The 12,893-nt window shown below is 39.1% G+C and overlaps 1 protein-coding gene across 3 annotated transcripts in view; it reads right to left on the reverse strand.

Moving 5' to 3' along the window:
- The window catches only part of LOC114648168 (FYVE, RhoGEF and PH domain-containing protein 2-like), an 81,694-nt gene that overhangs the window by 53,486 nt on the left and 15,315 nt on the right, over window positions 1-12,893 (reverse strand). For 2 of the 3 annotated variants that reach the window (XR_007934439.1, XM_028797041.2), the window contains exons 2-3: window positions 3,755-3,865; window positions 3,213-3,537 (exon numbers count right to left, since the gene is read on the reverse strand). Coding sequence is in view for 1 of the 3 variants with exons in the window: in XM_028797041.2 (XP_028652874.1) it covers window positions 3,213-3,537; window positions 3,755-3,865 (436 nt within the window). In the remaining 2 variants the exon portion in view is untranslated. Of the gene's footprint in view, window positions 1-3,212; window positions 3,538-3,754; window positions 3,866-12,893 lie in introns of those variants that run through there. The other variant, XM_051924643.1, reaches the window with a different exon arrangement.

Genomic DNA, 12,893 nt, shown 5'->3' on the forward strand with positions numbered 1-12,893 from the left:
GAATGACTGATGAATAATTAATGACGAGCTACATTTTTTGGTAGTTGATGAAGTTAATGGAGTTACATATGCCATGAGAGTTATATTGAGGTTGGGGTACATTTTATGTGTATGGTAGAGGGAGAGTTATTTTTTGGCATACTAAAAGTTTTTTATCTTTTTGTAGATGCCATTGTTTAGGATTTTTATTGGTAGATCTCACTGTCACCCATCTCATGCAATAGGGGAGTAGAGTTGGTAAATTTCTTTTTGCATAGGGGCAAGAGTGAGAGAACTACAAATACATTGGTTTTGACTATGGCTGCTCTGGTTTAAGGATTCATCCCTTGAACACCTTGTATATTCATAGAATTTAATTTAATTTGATTTTCAAATCATAGCCGTCCCCACTTGACTCCATTAACTCCATGTGCGACAGCACAGCTTTTGCTTTTCGAGTCATGGCAGTTCATCTTTCAACATTGTTGTTGGTTCCATGTTTACGTTTTGTGATAGTACTTCTTTTGGTAGCTGACTTGTGACTGTTTGCCTTTTAGCTACTTCTACGGTTTAGTGCTTTGATCCTGGTAATAGTTTCTCTGACTTTCAATATCAACCTATGCTACAGTTTCCCAAAAATCACTTCTGTCCCACTCTCGCTATGATGCTGTTGAGAATGGGTTTCTTAAATTGACTACCACTGATGAAATGAGGTGGCTATTGTTAAGAAGGCTCACAAATTACTTTTCTTCCTCAGATGTCTAAGGTAAACTCAAATTTCTCTATCTGTTCTTAATAACTCCTACAGGTACACAACAGAGTCCAACCTTGCTTGCTGCATAACGTCCTGGTATGGCACCTGCTCAACTGAAGATCACAAAGCCCCGCGGAAGGTAGTGAAGGCAGCACAGAATATCACCGACACCCAGCCGGCTTCTGTTCAAGACACATATAACACAGAAAGAAAAACAGATCGCAATCCTGGCTTAAATGTACAGTAGTGTAATATGTTATGACCATTTTACTAGTCTTTAGAGATCATTCCTGTGTATGTGATGTTTTTGCTGTTATTTTGCCTACTCATTTTTATGTATGCATTTCCATTTTTATGTTATTATGGTGATGTTCAGTTTTGCGCCCTGTCTTGTTAAGATTAAGTATCAACTGGAAGGCCGTCATCTACCTATTTATTCAAGGCAGAAAGTCAGGCCTTCCAGACCAGAACTGAGAGTTGTGAAGTCTTGACAATTGTGAGTACCCTTGTGAATTTTCTTTTCATTTATTATTGTGGCTGTGCTTTTGACTAAGGATTTGGAATTTGAACTGGCATTTTTAGCATTTAGTTGCCTTTTCATGAAACCCTTTTTACTTTCTTGTACGTGAAGTATAGGGAAAGTATCATAATCGTCCAAAAATTTGATATCAACATTTTGATGAATCTCGATGTTTCAGACCTCCTTGAGTCTGAAAATACCATTTTTGGAATTATATCCATGTGTCTGTCTGTGTGTGTGTGTGTGTGTGTGTGTATACAAACATGATAATTTGAGTACGCTCAAAATTTTGTATACAAGTATTAGGTACAAAATGTAGATTTCAATCAACTTTTGGGCTATTTCCATTAACCGGAAGTGGTACTTTACCTTTTATTCATGCAGTTGCAAGTTATTAAACTTTACTTTTACAATAATTGTTCAATATATTATTAATTTGATTTGATTTGTTGTTGATGGTTCTTATATACATAATATAAAAATATAATCATTGTCTTGCAATTTACTCCTCAAATGTCCATCTCCATATCTGAGTATACAAGAAAGTCTAGAGAAGACCACTCCAGATTTTTTTGACTGTTTTTTGTGTTTTGGAAACTGGCATTTTCTTATGAAATAGCTACACAAAACACAGCCAAATAGTGCGTTGGCCTCAGAATAACTTAATAGTATTCTCCTAATATGGAAACCCACAGCAGGCCTCATACCAGAAAGCCAGACCTCAATTTCAGAAGGTGGGGTTTAACCTGCACATGCCCGGAATGGTGCTCAGGCTTTTAAAGTTAATATTACAAAATTGCCCTTTACGGAAGAAGATTACCTTAAACCTTTGGTATTAAGAACAAAAAACAATGCCAGTTGGAAAAACCAAATCCTTAGTGAAGAAACTATTTGCCTAAAGACAGACTGACATCAAAAAAATGAAAATGACCAGAAGATGGGTAAACCAAAATATGAGCCTAGGCCAAAACAAAAGCACATTGCACTTGAATGTAAACAAAAATTCAACTTTTTCAGGAAGCAAAAATACAAAACCAAACCTCAGATTCAAATTTGTTATACTTCAAAACAACATAATAGATTTAATACCCCAGAAAAATCTCTAGGATGAGCACAAAAAACCCCAGGAAATTCACAATGGTTCTCACATCCATCCATCCATCCATTTTCCAACCCGCTGAATCCGAACACAGGGTCACAGGGGTCTGCTGGAGCCAATCCCAGCCAACACAGGGCACAAGGCAGGAACCAATCCTGGGCGGGGTGCCAACCCACCGCAGGACACACACAAACACACCCACACACCAAGCACACACTAGGGCCAATTTAGAATCGCCAATCCACCTCACATGAATGTCTTTGGACTGTGGGAGGAAACCGGAGTGCCCGGAGGAAACCCACGCAGACACAGGGAGAACATGCAAACTCCAAGCAGGGAGGACCCAGGAAGCAAACCCGGGTCTCCTAACTGCAAGGCAGCAGCGCTACCACTGCACCACCGTGCCGCCCCATGGTTCTCACAATGACCCTCAATTCACAATTTGCAGTGCTGGTCTGGACGGCCTAACTCTCTGCCTTGAATGAATGGACAAAGAGTTGTCCTCCAGCTGACTGTCATAGTGGTCCTCACCCCCTGGTATTCAGTCTTAAGGGGACAGGGCATATAACTGAACATTAACATAATAACACAAACATTGAAATACATACATAACAAAATAATTGACTAAACAATATTGAAAACATGACAAAAACATAATATGCACATAAATGATATTTAAGAACTAACAAAAAGAACACATGACACTACATTTAAGCCAAGGCTGGGACCCTGACTAAAACATCAGAACTTACAGAGTACAGAAGCTATAAAAGAGACCCAGCACTCCGCTCATTTTGTTTGCTTGTCCTGGGTTCTTTCTCCGATTGTTCCAGACTCTAAAGTGTGCATGCGTGGCATACCTTTGTGGCTGTCTTAGTGCCTTCCTCTGTGATGGACAGTGTTGCATCCCTCCTGACAAGCTTCATGGTGGAGAGTCGTTTCCGAAATGACTGTAGGCCCCTCCAGTGGTCTTCACTGTTGACTGAAAGTGTTTCTGGGTGCTTCACAGGATTTTTAAAAAGTTGAGGGCTGTCTTTTATCTTCAGATTATTCCTAGAAATAAGGCCTGGAATCTCGACTCTTGGAACTCCAGAACCCTGCAGTACTTGTTTAGTTTCAGATTTCTTTTCAAGGTGCTCTCTGTGGACTTTGGGTTGTTTCCATTGCAGAACAGTTGCTTGAGATCTATTAATGAGAAGAAGGTTGGAATCAAGACTATATAGGTGTGGTTACACAATGCTGGATCTAGATCAAATGTGTCCAATTTACAAAAGGTTATTTTTATATTGTAGTATGATCTATAAAATATCAAAATATGATGTAACTCAACCTATGTCTAATATGAGGTCCTATAGAGGAAATCCTGATGAAACTAAGAAAAAAACAAATAACACCACTATACCTGGTAGTGTGTGGGCAAGTGAACATACAACAAGGAGCATTCTGCACAACAGGGGCTTCCTTCTCAGGTTGACGCCGCATCCCGTATTTCTGCATAGGTTTTCCTCTTCCCCTGCAACACAAAAAGCGAACAGTCATTCAGTGGCATTCGAAGGACTTTGTTTGCTTGTAAGGCCAGTGTGTATTCGGGCATTTGACTCTGGTCATTTACCTTTAACAGACTTTAACAAATTTTTAATGAAACTAGACTTGTGACAAGTAGTGACTTTATTAGGTACTCTTTCCTTATTTAATTATTCTTATGATGTAACCTCCATTAATTTACTTTTCCTGTTATTTCATGCCTTAATCTATTTTTCTTAGTGTTGTTATTATCTAATGGTATTTTGGTGGTCACACAGCAGTGCTATTTTGTGAATTGTTTTCAAGTCTCTGTGGGTTTTTGTTGTTTGTTGTGGTAGAAGATCTCAGTTGCTGTCATGTGGTCATTGCATGACATGTGATCACCATGTGCAGGACAGCATCATTGTGACGTTATTTAAATCACAGTTCTGCTAATTCTGGTGTACAATATTTTGGATAAAAAATAATTAAATTCAAAACAATTTTTAGTATTTGCAAGTTTAGAACTTTTTTAATTTTTAATTTTGGATAATGTTTTGAGTTTCAGTTCTTTTTGGTGCCCTGGTTTTGACTTCAAGCTGGTTGGACTATGACTTTGGTCTTTTGCATTTCCTGGTCCTTTTTCTTTTTAAAAAACAAAGACAACCTATCCTTAAAATGACTTTTTACATAACATATTGTTGAAGTTGTGACAGTGACAACATTAAAAGTGCATACAATAGTATTTAAAGCAGGAAAGCAATTTACAGTGGAGTGTTGGGGATGTGCATGTGCAAGGGAAAATGGGCAAGATTAAAGATTTAAGAGGCCTAGTAGTAAACACTGAAGGACTCAAGTCCTGTTGGTGTTTCAATGCATTTTGTCCAAAGGAAAAGCCACCGCACTTCTCATTACCTACCACCTTTCTTTTCCTGTTTCTTGGTTCCTGCAGATTTAGCTGAGGATATGCAGCTCCAAGCACTGTATAGGAATATATTAAGGATAATTTCTATTTCTAATGTATCTTAGGACTGAGATTTCTAAGATTGTCATCATAACTAGCAAAGCAAGTAATCTTCAGTTCAGGTATTCAGTTATTGGAAAGTCTGACACTTTACATGTCCTGAGCTTTTGTTGTCAATGTGTTATCCAAAATTCCTATATGGCAGGAACTCTGGTCCGGGAGGTGCAGGGCAAGTGTAGGTTTTCATTCCAACCGTTTCTTAACTAGAAGCCAGGCATGGCAGATAATGAAAGTTGCTAATTATATGGCTTGCTAGAACTTTCATTCTCCCAAGACAAATCTTTATCACAGTGTAGGTTTTTTTTTCTGAGAACAGTATCTATATGTTTTGTGCTCTGCAATAGGTTTGTACCTCTTGGTCCTTCCTTTCTCTCTCATTTATTTGAAAACATTTTATTATCACAGTGTGATGGTGTGGGTGAGCTCCACACTACCAGTTCCCTCTTTGAGCCTCTTGAACCCACCACCAAGGGATGAGCCTTGGTAAATGAGGACACACACACAGCAGTGGATGGGTGCATAAGTGAAACAGTGTTTTTATTTAAAACAACTAGTGTTCCAAATGAAAGTGCATTACTCCATCCATTATAAGTAAATAATCCATAAAATAACCGTGAACGTGGAGTTTAAAATTCAAATAAATAAATCCAGAAAAACAAGATTAAAACATGGCAGGGATCTTCTCATTAAAATAAAAGTCCCCAGTGCTTCCCTTTAAAACCAATGTCTCTCAGGTTCATCCCACTGATGCTACCAAATGTCACAGTCCGGTAGTGAGGAGCTGACCTGCACCGTCATATTTGGCTGCAGCGATGGGATGAGCCAAGGAGGTGAGGAATGAAGAATGGAAAGAGGAACAGCAAGTGGATTAGGTGCCAGACTCATTTTAACAAACCCACGGACTCAAGCCAGCATACGACATTGTAGAAATTTGAACCTTTAAATGGACTATTCATTGACTGATTGTTTCAATGTCTTTTAAAAGTTCTTATTCTTTTATTGTCCTGATTTTGCAAATGGAGCTTGGGTTTCATTTTAAAGGGTTATTTTAGTACTTTTATTGTTGTTTTTGTAGTGCAGTGTAGGGTCACGCTGTGGACCTGGGCCACCAGTTGCACTGGGTGGAGAGAAGGCTGGAGCCTAATCTGTACTTTTTTCTGTTGTCTTTTCCGGTTCTTCTGTGGTGCCATTCTGCACCATCACCACCTGACCAAGGTACCATTCTGACCCCTGTGTTTATGGATTGAATGACGGGTGTCCCAGATGTCCACATCACCATCACCATCAAATTCTTCCATGTGAAGCTTGAAAACCATGAGGACTGATTTAAGGCATCTGTGTTAGCTAGAATAGTCAGTAGGGGCTGGGTGGTCTTTTGGCCTTGGAACCCCTGCAGTATCAAAGTAAAAGTGGTTTCAAAGTAAAAGAATTTAGGAATTATTTTGGGTTTTGGTGTTTTGGTTCATTTTGATTGTTCGGTTTGACTTTTGTTTTTGTTTCCTGACTATGCTTTACTCTTTGATGTCCCAGTTCTTCCCATGTAAATCTGTTGACTTTTTAGTCAACGGGCACAGAACACAAAGTTGAACAAACAGCAAAAAACTGTAAACCTCCTGCCCTTCCTTGTAGTTTTCCAATTCATTTTTCAGAGTCTCCATTTTGGTTTTCAGACTCTGAAGCATTCAAACACAGCAGCCAAATCTCATGGAGGAGACAGCTGATGGTGAGGACTGCACTCTTCTCTCAAGGCCAAATTGTCCTGCTATTGTATCGTACAAGGCAGCCTTCTACACAATACATATATTTTATTCTGAATGCCAAATTCTAGAGTACTACATGGCAGCCCAAGGACTATGCTTTCCACAGTATCCTGTCAAGTGGACACCATGTGTCAAAGATAATATCCCAAACTCCACAATGAGGTGATCACTTATTTCTCGAATCACTTAAATGGCTTTTATTTTTCACAATTGCAGTAAATATAACTTTTTCAAGAGTATCCTTAATCATTCAGACTTTTATATTTTTGCAAATTTGTATAAGCTCCGAAGAGTGTCCATGGTAAAACTTGGGTCCAGGAAAGTCATCTTCCTGCCACTTTCCCTGGGCTTTCTTTTGAACTTTCAGTTCTGCTTTCTTGTCTTTCCTCCCTACTGTCCTGCATGTCTTGGTTCTCTTTTTGCTTTTCTCTATTTTGCAGCTCTGGAAATGATTCTCTGCTGTTTCTCTTCTCTGTTTTGGATTTGATCTTACAGCCAATGCTTCAAAGCCTTCCTTAAAGTGGTGTTTTTAACCAGCTATTAAATCTTTATAAATTAGCAGAGACAGTAGATTATGTACTATGAGACCCATCTTAATGTGATGAAATGGATCCCATGTACTGTAGGCTGGCATTTTTGCTCTTTGTTTCCTCAGATTTAGAGGTACGACAACTTTTTCACAGTTCTGTTCTTTTTTGACATTTATTGTTCCTATCCCATTCCTATCCCAGCTACAGACAGGGCCACAGGGAGTGTTGAAGTGGATTCGAACCAGACGGGACACTTGTTAAAAGCATAGCTGTAGGAACTCATCTGTGCAGAGACTTAATGAACACTAATGACATTAATGTTTAATCTGTTCCTAGTCAAATAAGGAAACATAAAAAAATCTATATTTAAAAATCAGGCACCAGGCTAAGAGAATCATCAGTTTAGACCTCTAGATCCAGAATTCCTAGTATTTCTAAAGTCACTCTGGCATCCACCTATTTCTGTTTTTTTCCAAATCCTTCCTTATTCTGCTTTTATCTTATTTCTCTTCTTCAGTTCCATACATATCCTCAGCCATTATTCTCCTTCTTTATACAGTTTACATACAAGTGGACTCAGAAAGCATTCAGACCCCTTTACTTTCACCACACTTTATTTTGATGTAGATTTCATTTTAAATGGATAAATTTGCCATTTTTGCCCATCAATCTGCACTCAATAATCCATAATGACAAAATGAAAAGTTGTCAGGAAAGCCTGCTCTATCACGGGGTGAATCCTGGACACACTGGAGGCAGTCATGGAAAAGAGGATGCTGGAAAAATTGGATGAAAAATCCCCTTCATCCCCTCCAGGAGGCACTCTCTTGGAGCACTTTTAGCTACAGGCTCACTCTACCGTAATGTGCTAAGAAGCACATCTGGGGGTCTTTTCTACCCACTGCTATCAGGCAGTCTAATGCTTCCACCCGATGTACCCATTAAGTTTATTTTCATTTGTTGATTGATTGAATGGTTGATTGGTTGACATTATATATTAATTATCCTGTAAGTCTGTATCTTTGTTTTTTATGTTTCTGAATTCCCCATGGGATTAAAAATGTTTATCTAATCTAATCTAATCTAATCTAATCTAATCTAATCTAATGTCTTCAGAAAGGTGTGTAAATTAATTGAAATCAAAAACAGTTATTTTGTTTTTCTGTACCTTTTTCTGTTCTTTGCAGTTTTGGTTGAACAGGAGTTACCAGAGTGGTACCCCAATTTATCTTGCTGGCTGATTCTCACTTATGACAGTACACATACATATTTGTGTACCTCACCCACTGCTTGCCTATAACCCTGTGCTCCCATGCCAGACAAAAACTTTTGTGTTTATAGATAGGGACTGTTTAGGCCCCACACCTTATCCTAAAATCATTGCACTTAGTGAGAGATGTTGGCTGTCTCTTTAATGAGAATAAAATCAAACTTGTAAAATATAAAGAAGAACAAATGTCTCTGTCCATCCATTTTCTAACACACTTATCCAGTCCATCCATTTTCTAACACACTTATCCAGTCCATAATCATGGAGAGCCTATGCCTATTCTGGTAGCACTTAGCTGCCAACTTTAGCTTAGGCAATTTTTTGTCATGCTGGGACAAATTGGAGCTGCCAGTGAATATAACGGACATCTTTAGGATGTGGGAGAAAAAATAGAGTAACCAGGGGAAAGCCCATGTGAGCTGAATGTGAAAGTGCAAACTCCTCACATGCAGCTCCAGGATCATAGACTCAAACTTAAGACTCTGCAGCTGTGATAGAGCATTGATATGCATCGTGTCATTTCTTAGGTTTTCTAAAAAGCTGCCATTTCCAGGCTACAGCCCAGCATAGATGCCTAATCCATTGTTATCTTCTCTTAGGATATACTGTATGAGTGTGAAACTGTGATGACCTAGGTTGCCTGCAGCCTGACATCTTTCTGTACCTGGCACATCCATAGTCATGAACCGAGCGTGGACTAGTGCAGTGAGGACACACAAAACAACAAGAGTGGTGCGGTTTATTCAATCAATCAACTAATGTCCAATAAATAAAATGAATTGCAGAATCTTCAAATAAATAAATGAGCCGAAAAAATCCAGGGCTTACCTGTAGTAGTTTAAAATCAACGAGTAAATAAATCAATACATCCATTCAAGAGTTAAAATCAAGTCAAATACCTTGGAATTAAAATTGGGCTCCTTCTCTGCTCTTTTACCTGTGAGCTCTGTGCCTCATTCTTCTTTGCCTCCCCCTGCTCACCCACTGAGTCTCCACAGCAAGTGTGGTCATCCATTTAATGGCTCACATCCCAGACACCTCAGCTGGTCCCCTCTGGGAACACCCAAAGCCCAGCTTCGTCGTCCCATCCTTAGGCATCCGTAGAATGTCTTTCAAAGTCATTTTGTCATTCCTGCTTTCTAGATGCTCAGCAGAAGTGACCCACCCCCGGGACCACAGTTCCTCTCGCTCCCTGTAGGTCCACCTCCCAACCACCATGGCTCACACTCCAGATTTTTACTCCTTTCTTCTCCAACACATCTCTTTTCCTTGATTTTCTCTCCCATTGTTCTTTTTTCCTTTCTTTCTTATTCAATCTTCCCTTTTCTTTTTTTTATTCTATTTTGCTCAGACTCTTTTAGACTCTGTGAGTGCAGATGCTTTGCCTAACAACTCGTGGAGTGTCAATGAGGAACATCTGAGCCAATCACACTTGCACGTTAGTAAACAATCACCTGGGGCCTCATGTATAACGCCGTGCGTGGAACTCACACTATAACATGGCGTAAGCACAAAAGCGGGAATGTGCGTATGCACAGAAAAATCCAGATGCAGGAATCTGTACGTACGCAAACTTTCACGTTCTTCCGCTACATAAATCCCGATCAGCATGAAAAGTAACGCACGTGCACGCGCCTTCTGTCCCGCCCCAACTCCTCCCAGAATTACGCCTCTTTGAATATGCAAATCAATATAAAAAGCCTTCTGTGAAAAGACACTGGGAAAAGCACGGGGAAAATATAAGAATTTCAGAGAATACCAAGTGGAGGCAAAGGAAAAAAGTACTATTTGTTGGTTTAAACAGTGGTATAATCAACAAAAGGAAGTTGATCGAGTGACAGAGTGTCGGAGAAACTCGAAAGCTCAAGTTCACAAAGTCGCACAGTGCCCGAAATAAAAAAGAAGTCACATATCAAAGACGCCGTGAAAAGGCGAGTCGTAGCCCACCGTCTGAGTGTCATATGAAAGCTTATTAGGGTACAGACAAAAAAAATAGGCACACAGTGGGAAAAAAGCACGAAATGTCAACTTTAATCTCGAAATTTCCACTTTAATCACATAGTTTATTTTGCCATTAAAGTAGAACATCATAAACTTTATCTTAAAATCGTTTAATTTACTAGTTTCTCAAATCCCATTGTAACTAAAGTAGCACATTAAATGCTTTGTTCTGTATTTGATCTTCTATGTGCTCTGTGTGTGAATCACTACCTGCTTCTTAAACGGGCTTTCTCTTTCTCCAACAGGACACATAATCCATTACATTCACGATATTACAGCTCTCTGAATAATTAAAATACTGAGATGTATACGTGGTATCTTTTTCATGATGATAGGAATGAAAGCATGTTATTAAACATGGGAACATGGTGGCGCAGTGCTTGTTCATGTTTCACGCAAGAGGCTTGCTGCGCCATGCGCGACCTTCAATGAAATAATTTATTACAGAAGTACTGTCTCTTTCAAACGTACTAACCTCCAATTCCTGTCCTTACTTTTCTTTCTCCAAATACCCAATCGCCACACAATCAGCTCTGTAATAGACGTGAAGCCATTTGTAAGCTTAGAACGCCGATTCTTCAAAACTTTTAAGGAACATTGAAATATCTTCGTAGTACATGTTTAATTATTATATCCGTCTATCCTTCCAGTGTCGCGTCAGCACCAGCAAGAATACAGCGCAATGCAGGAACAATCCCTGAACTAGCTAGCGCTGCGGCACCGTGTCCTCACATGTTTAATTATTAACAATACAGATTATTTAAATGAAGTTAAAGTTTTATCTGTATAATATAATCAACATATTTTGCTGCATTTCATCTTAAAAATGATATTGTCATCATATGTAAATACGCGCTTTATAAAGTGGCGCAGGTTGTGCAATATTATAACTGTAGTGCAAGTTTACAGTGAGGTAATTGTACTTATAGTTTATAGTTCTTGGGATGAAACTTTTTCTAAACCGTGAAGTCCGTACAGGAAAGTCTCTGAAACGTTTTGCCGTGGCACAGGCAACGTCTGCTTCATGCTGTGTACCGATAATTCTCTTTCCAATTAGCTGCTGCTGTGATTCCCCACTCAGATACAGTGATATAAATACTCTGAGTGGTGCAGTGAGAGTAATATGGAAAAAGATGATCTGCTGTGGCAACCCTTAATGGGAGCAGCTGAAAGAAGAAGATGCAGGGAGAGTAACAACGCTAAAGCAGTTATGGTATTTGGAATACTATGGCTATTCCCTGGACCATTATACTGTATTGCTGCAGGTTAATTACAATCAGATGCATTACACTAATAAACAATATGCAGTTACTTTCAGTGTATTTATAAAGCCGCATCAGGAATGTGGATCTAAGAAAGAAAGCATGAACACACAGGAACAGTAGCACTGCTTTTACGCTGGGTGCCGCCAGTCTGCAAAACCGAGCGGAGAAATTGCGTACGCCAGGGTATTAGGTACCGTGGAAATGTGCGTGGCTTTACGCCAAGTTTAGGTTTTATACATCGCGATTTGAGCATGGAAACGTTCGTATGCAACATTTCTGTGCGTACGCACCGTTTATACATGAGGCCCCTGGTTTCTCCCATTAAACACCCTGCTGGCTTTGCAGAAGCATAAATTCACACCCGCAATCCTGATCTGCACTGTTTTTATTTGAAACCCTGCAGTGCCATGGACCCCTAACATGCTTCACAACAAAACCTGGCAAGAGTTTCTCTCTTCAGTATCACTATAACTACAATTGAGTCTCGCCCAACAATATAAAAAATATGGCCAGAGAAGACAAATAAAATGCAACGTTAGAAAGCATTTGGTTGTATCAAGTAAGGAACTGATTTAGTACTGCGAATAAAATGACAAATGAACTCACAACAAGTATTGAAATATCAAAAAATGAAAAGCAAAAGCTACCAGTGCCTTCTTACAACCTGCCTTTGGTTTGTCTGGTGTGATTCTGTGGAATTGCATTGTATTAAATGAAGTTCTGTTTGCTGCTATCTCTGTTATCTTTTAGTTACTATGTACTCCCAGTTACATTTGTTGTGCGTCGAAAATAATGTGAGCTTTTTTTGTATTGTAATCACAATACAAATCACAATGTAATGTAGGCAAATGCTCAGGTTACCTGCACAAGTTCAGGTGAGTGTTGTACACCCTTGCGGGCTCATCCTGGAGCTGCTGTTTACTTTTACCTCAGGCTACTGTTAGAGCCTGTTAAATTATTTTTCCACTTTCTACTGTTTTTTTTTTTTGTATCTTCCTGTCACAATTACCTGAAATGACTGAAGTTAATTTAAGCTACACGTTTGTATTTTGAAAAGATTACTGTATTTACAGTGATGTGCACTTGTTGCAGAAAAATTGCAAAATGACTAAAACTAGAAAAAAACAATCCTGGGAATGAGGAGAGGGAAACATTGCAAGGTCAATAACAGAAAGTAAAAAAAAAAAA

The sequence above is a fragment of the Erpetoichthys calabaricus genome, chromosome 3, assembly GCF_900747795.2.
Source record: "Erpetoichthys calabaricus chromosome 3, fErpCal1.3, whole genome shotgun sequence".
Taxonomy (NCBI): Eukaryota; Metazoa; Chordata; class Cladistia; order Polypteriformes; family Polypteridae; genus Erpetoichthys; species Erpetoichthys calabaricus.